Below are 16,329 nucleotides of genomic sequence, written 5' to 3'. Positions count from 1 at the left end.
ACGTTGGGCAGCTACAGAAACCTGCCAGAGGAAGATGTGCTGAGGCCGTTTTGTAAATCAGCACACAACTACAACGTGAAAAGAGGCTCTGCCAACAGAGTCTTGTGGTGATACTGGACATCGTACACCCAGGAAAGAGCTTGGCTATGCCCCAGGTTGCTTGAGAAGGAATCAGGCCAGTGCCACTGGTTCTCTAGGACCCCTTGATGTAGTCAGCCCTGCCCCATGCTCAGCAATGAACCTGCAAGTCACCTCCCAAGGCTCTTCGCTCCCCAAAGAGCCACAAACCACACACAGCAAATCACCTTCCCCATCTTCCTCGTTCCCTGCAAGCAGAGCAATGCAAACATCCCGCGCACACAGCAGGAGAAGGTATGGAGTGACTTGAGACTGGTTTTCCAAGGATTAAATCTGCACTGCTGGGTTTTCAAGCAGCCTTGCAGTTCCTGCACTCCAGCAGCACCCAAAAATTCTCTGCGTTCCTGGGTGCCTCCCCATCGGCAGGAGTTAAATCCTGAATGGTGCCCCTGTGGGATCACCCCAGGCATGTGTTTCTTTTAATCTTTACCTCTGTGTGTCTCTCTTCCCCTCTCCCCTGCACAAAAAAGGTTGAATGAGATGGAGGTGGAGGGGCGCAAGGTGAAGTGCCCCCACTCCTGCCGCCCACTAGCTTCATTTCAGGGCCCCATGAGGTCAACGATTGCTCAGCTTTCACCGACACGTAGGAAACGTGTGAGAAGGGGGGGAAGAAGAGTGGAACAACAGAAAAAAAAAGCAAAGGAGGCAGAGACCCCGGCAGTGATGAAGTCATGGTTAATCTGTTCCCCCCGTGCTGAAAAGAGACCTGCTGCTCACCCCGACAGGGAGAGGAAGTCTGCGCAGGCAGCACTGCCACCACAACATGAATTTCACCACGGCGCTCCACATCGTGGCTCTGCTCCTGACACAAGGTAAGCAATCTGCTCTTTTTTACCTGCTCCTACCTTTACAGCACTCCAGCTTAGAGAATTCAGTTCCCAGAGCTGCAGCACACCACGCAAGGCAGCTCTGCTGGTGTTTTCTTACTGAGGATGTTGTGTTGTCACCCAGCTCCCAAAGGCAGCTGGTGCAGCAGACAGGGTGCTGAATTCCAGCTGAATCCTAAACCCTGTAGCAGTGAGACCAATTCGCCTACCAGCAGCTGGCAGCACACTGAGATGGCAAAGCCTTGAAAAATTGAGAGGCTCCCTTAAATATGTGCAGCTTACTTTCCATGGCTTGGATATCTGTACGTGCCCTTGTTCAGGTATTTTTCTAAGAAGAGGCTAATCTAACAAGCCGGGGTAATTTAGAAAGCACTCAAAGTACTCTGAAAACGAAAAGCACTTTAAATGCTCAGTCTCCTCACTCCTGCTAGAGGATGCATCTTACACCTGCTTTGCTAATCTCCTCTTTCATACACTAGAGCGTGAGGTTCACATCTGACCATGTCAAATGTGGAAAGACTTAGGTGAGGAAAGAGACAAAACAGCTTTTGACAGCTCATGATCCTCAGAAGAGTCATTCCTGCCCTTTGCAGGAGGTACGCATCCTCCAGCCTGGTGCTGGCCAAAGTTAGTCTCTCTCCCTTCTTAAAGGCAAAAGCAGAAGCCAAAGCAGTGGCATTGTGGACACTTCGGTGTGATCTCACACACCGAGGTATCATTAACAGAGGCCGTATCGAATCTAAGAGTCCAGACAGCAACAACGCATTTTTTAACACAGTACGCTTAGGATATTTTCTGATCCCTGATGGTATTTAACAGAGCTCAGGCCTTAACAGGTCGTTAATTATATCCTAGCTGAAACAGTGCTCACAGTGCCCTTTAAACCTGCTGCAAAGCAGCAGCTCCCACTCTTTCTGGGTGTCCAACCCCAATTCCCCACTATTGTCAGACTGCTGCGCGATGACCACGCTAGGTGCTCTCAGCCATCATTCACAGGACCTCAAGAACCAACCCAGACTGCCACGTATCTGTGGCCACAGGTCAAAAATAACTGATTAAACAGGATGTCTCTATAGACTCCAGTTTTAAAGACAATTGTGAAATGATTGAGTGAGCGCACATCCTTGCAACAATTTCTGTGTGCATTTTCTGGTGGCTAACAGAGCAGCAGAGGCTTGCACCGTTCTGCTCCTTTGTATCTTGCAATTTCCAGCAAGAAATTATTGGCCTGTCCTGCTAAGAAGGTGGACGTATCACTGTAGTTCATCACAGACCAGTTTTTCAAGGTACCCAGGGCACCTGGGATCCACACTGCCCCTTTGGAGCTGGCACCCCTCGTGCTTACACTGTGGTGGGTGCAGAGGCTCAAAGCCCACAGCCACGTCAAGCTGCCCCCCGTAAGGGAGAGAAATTTGTCCTGTGAGTCATGGTCTGCATGAAGCCGTGGTCTCACATGGAAATTACGTGTATGCTCCACTCTGGGGGCTGCTCTTTTCTGCTTTAAAAAAGCAAATAGCAAGCAACACCCCCCATCTTTTCGTTGCTCTGCCCTGCCTCTCTCACCTCAAAAGGTGCGACTTACAGACCCCACGCTGCTGCGAGCAGCAGGAAGCAGCCCCCACACAGCCACTGTGAAAAGCAGTGTGAAAAACCACAGGCAAGGCCCCCTTTGCTGCTTTACCAGCACGCTCCTGTGACACAGGTCTTCACAAGTGGAACCTACGCGAGGAAATCTCCTTTTTGCTACCACTCCTCTGCAAGCTCCTTCAACTGGCACGAACCCTGAGAAACCAGCAGAGAAGCAGAGGTAGAATTAAAAAAAAAAAAATACAAATCAGAGGCACTAGGGAGAAAGAGCCTTGAAATGGAGAAATCTATTCCTAGGCTGTAATTTTTCTGCCATTTTCAGTTTGATTTCCTTCCCCCCCAAATCTAAGTGCTCTGTGAAGGTGGCTACATTGTCCCGTGTACTCAAGTCAAAGGTGAACAACAGCAATAGATACCCACGGGCAACCCCTTTCTTACAGAGAGACAAATCCTTCCTCTGATTTTAGTAGCAAAAACGCCCCAAAATAGCTTCTTTTCTGTTATATTTTAAAATGTTTTTAAGAAAATGAAAAGCTTTCCTGAAGCCCAGGAAGATTCATTTCCCCAAACTGCAGCGCGCGTGTACGCAACGGGAACTTGCAGCAGGCAGCTACCTGAAAATAAAGTCAAAACACACAAAACAGGAATGAAAAATAAAACCCTCTTACTGCCTATTTACTTAACTCTGACCAGGGCACTGCTCTTAGTAATTTCTCCAGGGCATGCTTTTTCTGGAGAAGGCAATTCATTCCGGGCCATCAAATATTTTCGCAAAGTGTATTACATATCTCAGAATGTCTGGAGAGAAAAACGCACTTTACTGCCCGTCTGCAAAATCACCTGGGAGGAGTAAGTGAAATTTCATTTCAGTAACCTGTGCCAGGCCAGGTTTGTGTACCCTGCCTGCAAAAGAAGCTTCAAAGCAGCTGCAGCATTGCATTCAAATGAAAAAAAAAACCTTTTCAGAGATACCAATCACTCACAGCTACCACTCCGTTGCACACCCTTACAAATCACGTTCAACAGCTCCAGAAAGGAATGTGGAATAAAATTTAATTTTTACAGGGAGAACATGTGCATTAATTGGGTGTGCTATCAATTCTGCATTGATTCATGTGGATTAACATCGAATAACTGCACCTGGCTGCGCTGGCAGTAAAGGTCACAAGCCTTACCTAGTCATTAGGTAGGTCACCACAGTCACTGTGGTTTAATTAAATCAGTACAATTACACTGGCAATTTTCCCCATCTAGAAAAACCTTGAGAAAAGGAAAGTTGACACATTGCTCAGTGCAAAACATTGTCACTTCACTGTCGTGTTCTAATGGTTGTTTTTTTCCCCCCTCTCGTCTGGCAGGGGATTTCGCAGAAGCTGGCGGTGAAACCATAACTCTGCAGGAAGGAGAGGACCTAAATCTCAGCTGCACCCTCGGGGGTAGCAACAGCTCCATCAGGCAGTGGCTAAACCCTCGTGGGTTTACGATTTTTCTTGACACCAAGTGGGGTAAGTGTGAAAACCGAAGGCGGCACTTTCCGTGTGGAGCAGAGGGTCAGTTAGGGGTGGGCTTTCCAGCTCCCACCCAGGGCCAGTTTGACTCACCTGCTACCCAACCGCTTGAGATGGTTTTACGCTCAGCCCCTTTCTGGCAGGAAGTTCATGAAATGGAAACCCCCACAAGAGTGGTCTGGCACTACAGCTTTTAGCAAGGAGCTGTGTTTACCGCCAGCACAAAACCCACTCTGCTTTACAAGAGTGGCAGGGAGGGGTCCTGCCTGAAAGCTCTGGGTGCTCTCCCCCTCACCGGGGGCATTAGATGTAGCACATCAAGGGGAAACATTTATAACAGAGCAAAAGTTTTTACTACGTGCTGACAGAGCCAGAATTACAGTCACTGTGTTCTCTTCCACTCACTATGCCTTCTAAATCTTTCTCTTATCCAAACTTGACAGCTCTGCAAGATGAGGTCTGCCTTAGCCCTCCCCATTTTTACAGTACCTAGTCAGCATCCACGCTTGTTAAAGCCTTTGGGGATTTATCCAAATAACAGGAACCCAATTCCCACTGAAACAGTGCAGGAGCCAAGCGTCCTCTTTGGTTACTCTGGGAATCCCAGCTCCAGGGTCCTGTTATCTGCATCCAACCAGCCCCCGAGCATTTCCCACAAGTGTTGTGAACATTTCTAAACAGAGAATACCACAAATAAGTATTGCTTGTTTATTATAACCTGCCTGGTGCGGATATCCAAGCTTCCAGGAATCACAGCAGGCTATGGCAGGGGTTCCTCACTCTTGTTGTGGTCCATTAGTCAGGTCTTGTACCCAAGAACCAAGACCAAGGATGAATTCCCCTCGCCACCAGTTATCTCCAATACCAGTTTTAAGCATCTCCATCCTTTAACAGACATAGCCCTTTTGATGCTTGAAGCTTTGCTGAGCTGACACAGCAATTTAGGACATATCCACTAGTATCTATAGTGCAGACTCTAAGCTGAGCTGACAAAACCAGTATCTGCCTTAAATTACCTGAGGATTCAGCCCACAGCATCAGTATCCCACGATTATGTCTCAGCATGATGCATGATATAACAACCACAAGGATAAGAGTTTGCAAGCCATTTGGATACTTGACAAGTCAGTGCTTTCCTTTTACAAAGGCAAACTGTCCTTTAGACAGGAACCAAGCTTCACGCTAGGTAGGGACATCTTCAGTTTTTATTTTGAATCGTCACTGTGATCCTTTGTCACATTGCTTCTCCAAAACCCATTTCACGAATCAGTTCCCTCCCCTCTCATTGTGTATATGTCTTACATCATGGTATTACCAAAATCCTTTAATATTTAATCATTACCATAAATTACAGCACTGCTATGATACTCTCCCAAATTACATTTTAAAAGAGCTCAGCTAAAAAATGAAGACACTTTTTGAGAGTTTTCTCTCTAATGACTGATCCACATCCCCAGTTTCAGTTCAGTTCAAGAGGCAGAACATTACTTTCTGTGCTGTGATTGTGGGAAAAGTCCATGTGACTTGCTGGCTTGTCCCCAAGATTCACCCAGGAGGAATGAAGCCAACACCAGAAAGTCAAGAGAAGTAGGACTGCACAGCAGAGCACAGTACATCTAGGTGACAGTCTCATTAAAATTAGCTAATTAGACAAGGATAGGAGAAAAGAAACAGCCAATTAATAAGCAGTAAATAAAGAGGTGTGGGCTGACCATAGCGTTCATTTATACATCGTAATATGCACCCAAAGAGGGAAGGGATTTTTTCAAGGCCAAATTAAAGGTTGAGGAATGGAGAAGGGAAAGCGGTCACCGCTTCATGCGCCTTTGCTCTAGGTTCTGTATTCATGGGTCATGCTGGTGTTCTGACCACAGATCACATCCTTGAACCCCAATGTTTGCTTGTATTTACCTAAATATTTAAGGAACCCAAATTGCTGTAATACCTGGGAACACAGGACGAAGACCCTCTTTTTTTTTTTTGAAGGCTTGGAAGCAGCTCTAAACTGTTTCTTTTTCACTGATTCCTCTCCATCAAAAAAATAAAAAGGAACAAAACAAGAGGGTTTGACCTTTCAGGTCTGTGACTTGAGGGAAATCACTTGCACCTCTGCATTACCCCCTCTTGAGCTACAAAAACCTCAGAAATTCTGTTTCTTACTATGGATATAGATCTAACCACATCGTGTTGCTACCCAGACACCGAATAATGTGGTAACTCCTTTTGATGGAGGGGAAACTGAGGCAAATAGGGGACATTACCTGCATAAAATCAAAGAGAAGCAGAGGTCAAAGCCAAGGCCTGCACTCAACTTACACGCCAACTGGAAGGAGATTTTTCATTTGCCAAACTGAACTTCTTTACCGAGTTAAAAAGAAAAAAAAATAGTTTTCCCTGCTGGCAGCACATACCCCATTCATCAGTTTACTGCTGCCTCTGTGCCAGGGCAGCACCAGCTAGAAACACTTTTTGCTACAACTGCTCACTTATGTCAAGGTTGATGACTAAAAAAAGAACTGCAGTAAACAAAACTGATCTCGCTCACTACTGCTTTGATTATCTGTCTTCCTCTTATGTACCAACACGCATAGCATGCTGGGTTGTGTTTTCTTTACAGGTTTAAGAGATCAGAGGTACAAGCTTATCCATTATTCAAAGGATGAGTTATCCATCCGACTGTCTAATGTAACAGTGCACGACGAAGGCGTCTACAAATGCTTCTACTACGGCACCCCGTTCAAAGTCAAGACGACGACTGTTGAGGTGTTGGGTAAGTTCCCATCCTTGTTTTGTGCCGGAGGAGCAGAACAACAAAGCCAGCTCCCTAACTCCAGGGCTGCATTTTTGCATACAACTGTACGGTGTTTAGCACTGCGTAATCTCAGTGTTAGCTCAGCCCTACCCAACAACGCTACGTAGCGTTATTAGTGCACGCAGCCATTCATAAAACTGAGCAGAAAGAGTTACTACAACTGATTGCAAACCTTCTTGCTGCAGCTGCTCCTTCTAAACCGGTACTGGAAGCATCCCAAGACACAGAAAGAGGCATTACGCTGTCCTGCTCTACACGAGGAAGTAAACCACGGCCCCAGATTACCTGGCTGTTGGATAACGGGATACAACTTCCAGGTAAGCGTTAAAAGAATGGAGACTGTTATAAACCAATTTCTTCTTATCAGCCTTGAGCACATCTAAAAATGGTACCCTGGTGGCACAGGTTTGGAGAAAAGCCAGCACTAAATGCTTGTGCAGGGGAGATCACAGGATGGCTCATCTCACCTGCTCACATTTGGTGCAAGAACAACAGCACCTGGCACCGAAACCCTTTGAGAACCTGGAGTGAAATTACACCAAAATAAAATGAAACCAGAACTCTGGAGGCACAATTTGCACGTCCACGTAGGCAGCCAGTTAGCAAAGCCATGACAAATCCCATTTTGTGTTTGGTACAGGTTTTTCCTTAGCTCTGCTGAGCAGCTCACCTGCACACGTGCTGCCTTTCTCTCATTAAGCTGCTCAGAGCCAGGCAGTTCCCTAGCACACCACGAACAGCACTCAGGAAACACAGCCCACACAGCCCTGCAGCGATGACAGACCTGAGCACAGCTAGGTAGACACAGATGAGGGGGAACGGAGCCTCTAGGCAGCTCAATTTAACTTGTGTACCATATAAATAGCTGCTTCAAAGGCCACATTCTAATAATACCTGCCTTATTAGCTGCAACTGTAGCACACTGGAGAGGAAAGGTCCCTGTCAACGTGAGGAAAATACTCATAGATGCAGATGTATTTTCTTTTACATATTAACAAACTTATTTGTATTTTTTCCATCACCAAGCAACATGCTCAAAGCTTAGCCTGTAACATTTTTCCCCCCAAGATAGCTTTTTTTTTTTTTATTATTATTAACTAAGAGCTCAAGAAAACAGCAGGAAAGCAGGTTGGCCTGAGTAAAGCTGGAAATCAAGACCAGAGGAAAAAAAAAACAGGGGGGTGGGGGAGAATCCAAGCTGTCAGATATACAGGCATTAATGCAGCTGTATAACACCCCATGCTTAGAGGAACTGCACTCAGGAGGAGCAGCACGGCTGGTAAATGAGCCCTGTGAAAGCCAGCACTATCTGCAGTTGTAGGGGGAAGGCTGTTCTGGAGCAGTACGTGGATTTTTAAAAAGCAGATTTTCCAACTCCACGTGTGTTCTAGGAAGGGCTGGGCTGTGTCTGACTGTAAGGGCTTAGAGAAGCACCCCCTCCAAAGATACACAGAGTTTAGGGAAGCAATGTGTCAGCTCTAAGCTTATATATATTCTCTTCCTGTTGTTCTAAAAGAGGGGTGTCCTTAAACTTGAAAGGATCTCACTTCTGGGCTGATGAGGTATATTGTTTGAAGCAAATACAAAAAAAAGCCAACCAAGCATTTTTCCAGCTAGTTCAATAAAAACCTACACTTACCTTTGTCTCCTCCTTGCACCTTCAGATCCATAGCACAACCACCTGCCAGGCATTAGAGCACATCATAGCAATGAGAGCTACCTGGCCCTCCACCTCCTGTCCCACAGCTACCTGGGAACTTAATTAAGCAACAAAGGGCCTGCGCTGGGTTTGCTTGATTGGTTTAATTTGTGGTTGGCTAAATGAAGGGATATTTGCATGAAGAGGTGCTGATTCACCATCCAGCCCGTTTGCAGCAGATGCAAATGATGTTTGAGAGGGAAAAAATAACTGTCCTAATTCAGCAACTCTCAAACTTTCTGCATGTGCCCTTCCTTTTTTGCAGGTGACTGCCTTTGACTAACACCTCTTTCTCCCCCCTTCCATTCTCAGCTTTAATCACTTCCTGCAAATATTTATACTAATCAGAAAATAGCTAATACATTTTAATTACTGGCAACACCTCAGTTCCACCAGGGCTCAGCAGGGGCAAACCAGCTGTAATTACTGAGCTGTTGCTGACAATTAAAGATTATTTCCTTTCTAGCAAAAACACTGTGAGATCCTTTTGAGTTCTCATGTGACCCCACTAGGGGTGGAAAAGAGTGCTAAGAAATACTGGTCTGTGATACAATAAATTATCTGTAAAGGCTAATTTGGAAACAAGGAATTTCTTTCATTTAAGAAACAAGGATGTTACCAAGGGAACAGGTCAAGAGAAAGCATTAGTTTGTTTCCAGAGAACCTCTACAGTAGAAGCAGCCAGTTGAGATTATTGTGCCACTGTGGGCATTTAAGGTAAACATCTGAAAAAAAAACCTCCCTCTCCACCAGAGCTATTCAAACACGTCTCTCTGTGTCACATGAAATACATCTTCATCGTTCCATCCAATATTAGTGAGTGGAAGTCAGTGTTACCTAGAGGACTGGGGAGTGCAGCAGACATGTCACACGACTGCCTCTAATTCGTTATGGCCCAGCAATTAATCTTCATGTCCCCCAGCTGTAAAACGGGAAGTCAAAGCTGTACTGTGGGGATGATGGAGGACTCGTACAGGATTTAATGGAGTTGTATCAATGTTTATTGCAAACATAAATATTGCACATCAATAAAAATTCAACAACTTCGTATGCTTAGGGTAACAAATGTACAGCTATTGAGACACAAATTCAGCACCCTCAGATTATCACTAAGCAGAATCTGAACTTTTTTAGCCCTCGGTCATGCTACAAACCTTGCCTCTGAGGGTTCTGGCCCCAGCTAAGCAATTTGTTCCATTCAGTAAGGACCAGAAGTGCTGGTGGGTGTTGGGACATCCCACTGCAGTCTTCCAGGGTGTGTGAGCACTGCTGCAGAGGAACTTCCCCCTGTGAGTCATGAAATGGAGCAGAGTGTTAGGGTTAAGCACAGGAGGTGCAGCGAGGGCTGCACTTAAACAGCCACCGAGGAAGAAAAGGTGACCTTGCTGTCTTTGGGCTCCCGTGTAAATCCATTTACACAATGAACCACTTGGGCCCAGCAATCGTGCGCTGCTCTAGCAGAGCAAAGTAATGCAGATTGTGCCTGGAAGGTTTTTCATTAAATTGCTCTTGACTAGAAAGCACTTAAATGTGTTCTTCCAACGGGCGTATAGGTGACACCACGCACAAGTTAGAAGCCAGTGGGGAGAAATGGACCACGACCAGCACGCTGACAGTCCTCGCCTACGGGCCCAATTCAACAGCCAGCTGCCTCGTTCACCACAAAGCATTAAAAGAAGAGAAGCTGGCTGTGCCTTTCCGCTTTGAGGACCTCCCTGGGACAGGTACTGCAGCGCTCTGAGCAGCAGCTATCTCATTTTAGCACGCAAGTGGTTATGCAGATACGCGTGCAAAGCTGAACGCTGTGCTCTACTGCCCCGTGTGTGAAATCTATTTTTACATGAGAGGGCTATCTGGGGCAAATGAGGAACTCCAAACTAAGGTTTTATGGTTTACTTGTTGATGTTTGCTTTTTTTTTTTTTTTCTCTGCTTCCTAACTACCTTAAAAATCATTAAAATTAAACCATAGCAGCTCAGATGAGCAGCAGGGCTAAGTTCCCCAGTGCTGCTGCTAGAATTCTGGTAGTGTTTGCCCTAGAGCTTTAAAGGTAATGCAGAGTGTATGTTCTCAAAAAGCTCTGAGCTTCCCATGTCCTCTGTGTTTTAGATACATCCACATGGAAAGCTAGAAGGGTGTAAACATAGCAAATTAACACTGAAGCTGCTTTTAATTCTCAGAGCAGTTTGCCTTCTGCCCATTTACTTGTCTTTAGGATGGGTCTAATTATTCTTACTTCGCTCCTCGTTAGATTGCTTGATTCTACAAATGCTTACAAAGTGCTCTGAAAGTTGTACTGTTGTTTTTTTTCAGTGACAAACACATATCCTGCATCAACTGCACAAGAGGTGGTTACACACGTCTCTGAGCATGAGCAGCCTGCAGGTATTGTCTTCCTCTAATTAATATACAGGTCAGATAAGCACAGCATCCATCACAGAAAATGCTGTACAGTGTCTTTCCGTAGAGCTTGGGCTGCAAAAGAACAGCACTGAGGAAGATTTTGCTCAGCATTCAGACCTGCTCTGTTTTTTTTTCCCCCCAGCGACTGCAACAGAGTCAGATCTTGACGACAGTACAGACTTCTCCCCAAGCTACCCACAACATAATGGTATGAGTTTTACTTTCATTTTTTACTCATTTCACGGTGCTAAATATATTCAGACAGGGAAACTGAAGGTGGGAAGGGAGGACTGTAAATCTAACCACAGCTCAAGACAGGGGACCCAAACAGCCCAGGCACGAAGAACACCACAGCAGTTTTCATTTGGGATTGGGCTGAACAGCAATGTGTGACATGTGATGTTTATCTTGTGTTTGGGAATTTTCCTCTAGACTCCGACCAGCCAACCATCCCTTCTGCAGTACCAGAGAATCCAGCAGTTCTCAGCTCAGCATCAACTACAACCCAGCAAAACCTCCAGCCAGCTGTCACATCTACTTGTAAGTTTGGACTTAATCACATGAATTTATCAAACCAGGACAGAAATGCCACCAGGAATGTCATTATATTACCATCTTGCACACAACATAAAACAGCAGTTCCTGCCTGTGAGCAGAGCCTCTGTTTTACAGCCATAAAAGCAGACAAACTCTCTCGTTAGATGCAGAATTACATCAGGGTTGGCAGCAGCCAGACTGGCCAAGCGTTCTCGTGATGTGTCAGAAAAGCACGGCATGAGCTGAAGCTGGGATTTCTCTGGGTGGCTGCACTAGGTGGCACTGTGCAACAAAGATTATCTGTGCATATAAATGGCTGCAAACTGAATTTATTGTACTGGAGAACTGTTTCCAACAGAAGAATAAAGAGCTCCACTGTGCAAACTGGTTGACCAAAACCCACCAAAGTGGGCACCTGCTTAGTGTTATAGGCCAAGCAGTGAAAAGTCAACAGCCTGTTTTAGAAAGGCATGAACCCTTTGTTTATATTTGTTTAAAAGCGCTGTATCAGTGTCTGCAAACTTCACAGAATGGCTACATCCTGTTGATAATCAGCTCTATTAACATTGAGAGGGAGCATAAATCTTTCAGCACGATGTGCTTACGTAACTGATAAGGAAGAGAATCTCTTATCAATGTAAAGTTTTGGCAAACACTGCGTGTCTTATCCTTTTGGTCTTACAAATCATAGTAAATTACACAAAGATATATTATATTATCCATGTGTGTAAGAAACTCAGAGCTCACCTCTCTGCTTCTGCAGGGCCCGAAGCAACATCAGCTGCAGCAGGAGAGGAAGAACTGTCTGGTGCCCCGAGTCACCATGTCCCAAACGGTACGTTACAGCATCAGACGTGGGGTGGTGAATCACAGGACAGTGATTCTCACACTGGATGACTGCACTTCTGCGAGCTAGGACAGCAAAAGATAATCTGAGATGAATACAAGAAAAGAATCTGCTTTAAGAAAAAGGATAGCTGCATGTTCTTGTATTTCAAGTGAACTAAGGGGCAGGGAAAGCCTAAAAAGATAACAAAGATTCAAAGTTCACGTTCCTGTGAGTCTGTAAAATTGGAAGTATTCAGTAAAGTACTCCAAGGATTTTATGTTCGTAAAGCTTAAGTGGTCTTTATCTTATAAAGAAATGCAGTGTCAAGGAAGTGAGCACGGTGCTTTAAGTCAAGGGCTCCAGAAGCCTTTCTGTTGCATTACCAGGTGCCCTGCCCTTCAGAGCTGCTGGAAAAATAAAGATTTCTCAAGCATCCCTTTGCCCTTCAGAGAAACACTGTTCTTTTTCTTTCTCCAGGCACTGACACAGCATCCAATGGCACAGTCACAGAAGACGAACTTCCCAGGACAGAAGCCTCACCCCCAAGTGAAAACATAACTCAGATTTCCATCATCACCTTTGGTAAGCTCTCATAAATACTCTTCAGTGACAACTTCCAAACATGCCACAGGCTTTCTAACATCAAGCTGACTCCCTCTGACCAGGTATCCACCTCCAAACCTAGTGTCAGCACACCAGGGTAATGCTAACTTGCAATCTTGAGGAAAGACCACAGAAACACAACCATTTCTACCATCTAGAAAAAAAGCTACATTTTACCAAATTCTCTGAGTTCAAACAGTTTTGCTTGTTTATACACCAGGGAAAATATTAACCTCATATCTTAAAACTCAGGCCAGTAAGGTGAAATCTGCACTCCCCCCATGTTCACCTGGCCTTGTCCGTGAGACATCATTCTTGCTTTAATCACCAGAAACTCCCAGAAAGCTCTTTAACAACACAAACATACATCTGCCTCTTTTCCAGAGCAAGATCTGCTATCCGAAGGCATCCAAAGGGAGAAGGATGTCCTGCTGCCAAGCTTGGTGGCTGTTCTGATTTTCGTGTTGCTCATCATTGTTGTGCTTTTTATGAGGAAGCTGAAAAAAGCTCATGGTGTGTGGAAGAGAGGTGAGTGATGGCACTGTCTGAGTTACTGATAACGCTGTTATTTTTTTTATATATTTTTTTTTTGAGGACACTGCTCCTCCAGCCCTCTGGTTAAACACCCTTCTAGAGACAGCGACTGTGGCTTGGTGCAAACAGCTGCTGAAGAGTCCCTGCAGCTGATGGCCTGGGGCCAAGCTTCAGCCGCCACAAGTTGTCACATAACTAAATTGTTTTCTTAAGCATCTCTTTTGTGAACGACCAGGATAATTGCACTCTTATTTTCTAACTTCTCTTTGAAAGACTAGGATTGTTATGCTCAAGGCAGAGAGTGAGGAAGAGTCATGGAAAAAGTCTCAGTGTTTAATTACATTTGTTTTCTGCACAGAAAATGATAATTCAGAGCAGACGCTGGAGAGTTATAAATCCAAATCTAACGAAGAAAGTCCAGGCCATGAGAAGAACGAACAAGGTAAAAAGTTTCAACCGATATAAATTAAATTCCTGTCAGAGCATTGGTACCAACCACTGCAGAAGCAAATCACTGTCCACCTTTTTTTTGTACAGAGATATTTGCAAATTGGACATTCTAAACCTGAATATTGTAAAGCCAAGGCTTTCATCACCTGAAGTCTTCCACCTCATAGTTACCTCTATCATAGCTTCACCTTTGATACAGAACCGTAAAAAAATAAAATCATGGCTTTTCATTTGATAGTTCAGACTGGATAATCACAATGGTTTTATCTAGTTTCTAAATTCAATCTACTGAAATGCCATTAAAGATACTATGAGTGGTTTATACGGGGAATTCAACTATTGTTAAACAGTCCTGAATATGCTGGGTCGTTCATTGTTTTATAACACGATGAAATAGCACGTATTTCAGGCTGGTAAAATCAGTAATAAACGAGTAATAAATGTGTATTTATCTTTCAGTAATAAATGTGTGTTTATCTTCCAGCTGTCAATCAGAAGTCCAACGTGCAGTACGTAACAGAAGGATATGTGGAAAAACCACAGAAGAATCCAGGAGAGAAAAACATCACAATAGCTGAGAAACTCTTTACATGTGGAAGGGAAACAGATGTATAGCAACGTGGTCCTTCTGGCAAACACACAGAAACACCACTGTTTTTTAATATTTATCTTAGAGCATTCACAAATCAGTATGATGTCAGGGAGCAGGAGTACAAGCGACTATCCTCAATCCCAGAGCCAGTCTGGACTCTTTTCCTCTACACAGTAGGACAGGTAGATGGGACTGGCACTCCTATCAACCTATGAGCAATGAACACTCTGATTTAGCTGTAGCTCTCAGAGGATTTAATTGACCACTGCCAGAATTATGGGTCATTAATCCACCCTAATTGCTATTAGGGTCCTTGCAAGGAAGTACGCAGTTAGTCCTGGGGACCACAGGATATGGAGATATTCCTGCAACACTTCTGCCGCTCTGCAAGCACAGGGCTGAAGAGGAAACCCTGGGAGATGCAAACCAACTGGGACTTCTATGAACTCATTCTGACAGCCAGACCTGGCCATCCAGTTCTAGCAAACCAAGCAGGAAAGCATCCTGATGTCTAAGGTATTAAGCTAAACAGTTGTCCCCCTTGGAAGTCTTCAAATGAGGGGTTGGCAAAGGTGAAGAGGAAGGACAGTGTTTCACTTGGGACACCCCAAATGCAACGAGGATGACACTTGCCTGTGAGGGAGCAAGCTGAGAGCATCGCCACGATGTTTCATCTGCAGAGAGCCCTGCAATGCCAAGAAATCTTTTCTTTTGCAGGAGCCTCATACTGGGGTTCTGTACCGTAAGATCAACTTTCTGAAACAAAGGAAATTTGCATTCCTCTACAGCAGAAAGCTGTATTTATTTTTCTCGGAAAAGATGATTATTTCTCATCACAAGTGAGAAAAACGCTGAAAACTCTTTCTGAATACTGGATTAAATAAATGCTCTTGAAACGAATGCTGGAACTAATTTCATTTTTATGTGGAAAGTGTCCCCATTTTTGACATGGGTTTAACACAGCTATCACCACAACACTGCCAGTCCACAGCCTGTTGCAACAGTGGTTTAACCATCCCATTTGAATTCCTTTCCATTCAGCCAAGCCACAAGGAAATATAAAACACCCTAAGTGTTTGTAAACTCAGCTTGTAGGGTTTGTGTGGTGATGGCAGGTGTTCATGGACAAACAGACTCGGTAACCCCAAATGTTTCCTATAAAACCGAGGGCCCTGGCAGCTGCCCAGCCTCACGGCTCTCTCCAGCCCAGACCTGGCAGCCACCTGTGGACCCTGCAGGGGGTTAAGAAGCGGTTTTAAGTGTGCACAACCCCTTTAAATGTATTAAACGTGTGGAAAATTGTACCTAAAATCTATATAATCCATACATAGGGGCCCCTAAAAACATGTGTAACCTGTGTGTCATCTGGGGAGGCCTAAACCCACCTTCAGCTGCGTATTTGCTTCCACCTGCCCTCGCTGGGCACTGTACCAGCCCTCTAAGGCTTCCATGCCTGTCATCTGCCCTGAATTTGGGCTCAAATCCTGCCACTTTGGTGCTGTGCGGGTGTCGGGGAGGAGGGCCGAGCAGCACCGCCCGCCGCCCACGACGGCGTTTTGAACGCTCCCGCCTCCAAGAGCGGCTCGTGAAGCACCGGGAGAGCTCAAACCCTGTGATAACCACCCGGCCTGCAGCCTGCAGGGCCGCCAGGGACACCACGGCCGGGCTGGGGGAGCGGCGGCAGCCCCGGGGCTCTGCCCCGCTGCCGGTACCGGAGCCCCGGTAGCTGAGGGCCTCTCCCCTCACCTTACCGGTCCAGCGCGTCCCCCCCTCTCCGGCCTGACACTTGGTACGTGCGGCGCCGCGTCCCC

The 16,329-nt window shown here is 45.4% G+C and overlaps 1 protein-coding gene across 1 annotated transcript; it reads left to right on the top strand.

The window, feature by feature from the left end:
• Positions 1–901: 901 nt before the first annotated feature.
• On the top strand, positions 902–15,371 carry CRTAM (cytotoxic and regulatory T cell molecule; the record flags this gene model as incomplete). Its single annotated transcript, XM_082778017.1, has 13 exons — positions 902–950; positions 3,911–4,057; positions 6,678–6,830; positions 7,058–7,189; positions 10,125–10,295; positions 10,884–10,955; positions 11,116–11,181; positions 11,406–11,513; positions 12,274–12,345; positions 12,817–12,921; positions 13,327–13,470; positions 13,835–13,918; positions 14,411–15,371. 13 exons carry the CDS (start codon positions 902–904, stop codon positions 14,539–14,541), a joined length of 1,434 nt encoding a protein of 477 aa, XP_082634143.1. The 3' UTR covers positions 14,542–15,371.
• Between the last annotated feature and the right edge of the window lie 958 nt (positions 15,372–16,329).

Source organism: Aythya marila (genome assembly GCF_965140915.1).
Source record: "Aythya marila genome assembly, chromosome: 23".
Classification (NCBI taxonomy): Eukaryota; Metazoa; Chordata; class Aves; order Anseriformes; family Anatidae; genus Aythya; species Aythya marila.
Note: the sequence above shows the minus strand (reverse complement) of the source record. Positions and strands in the feature narration are given on the sequence as shown.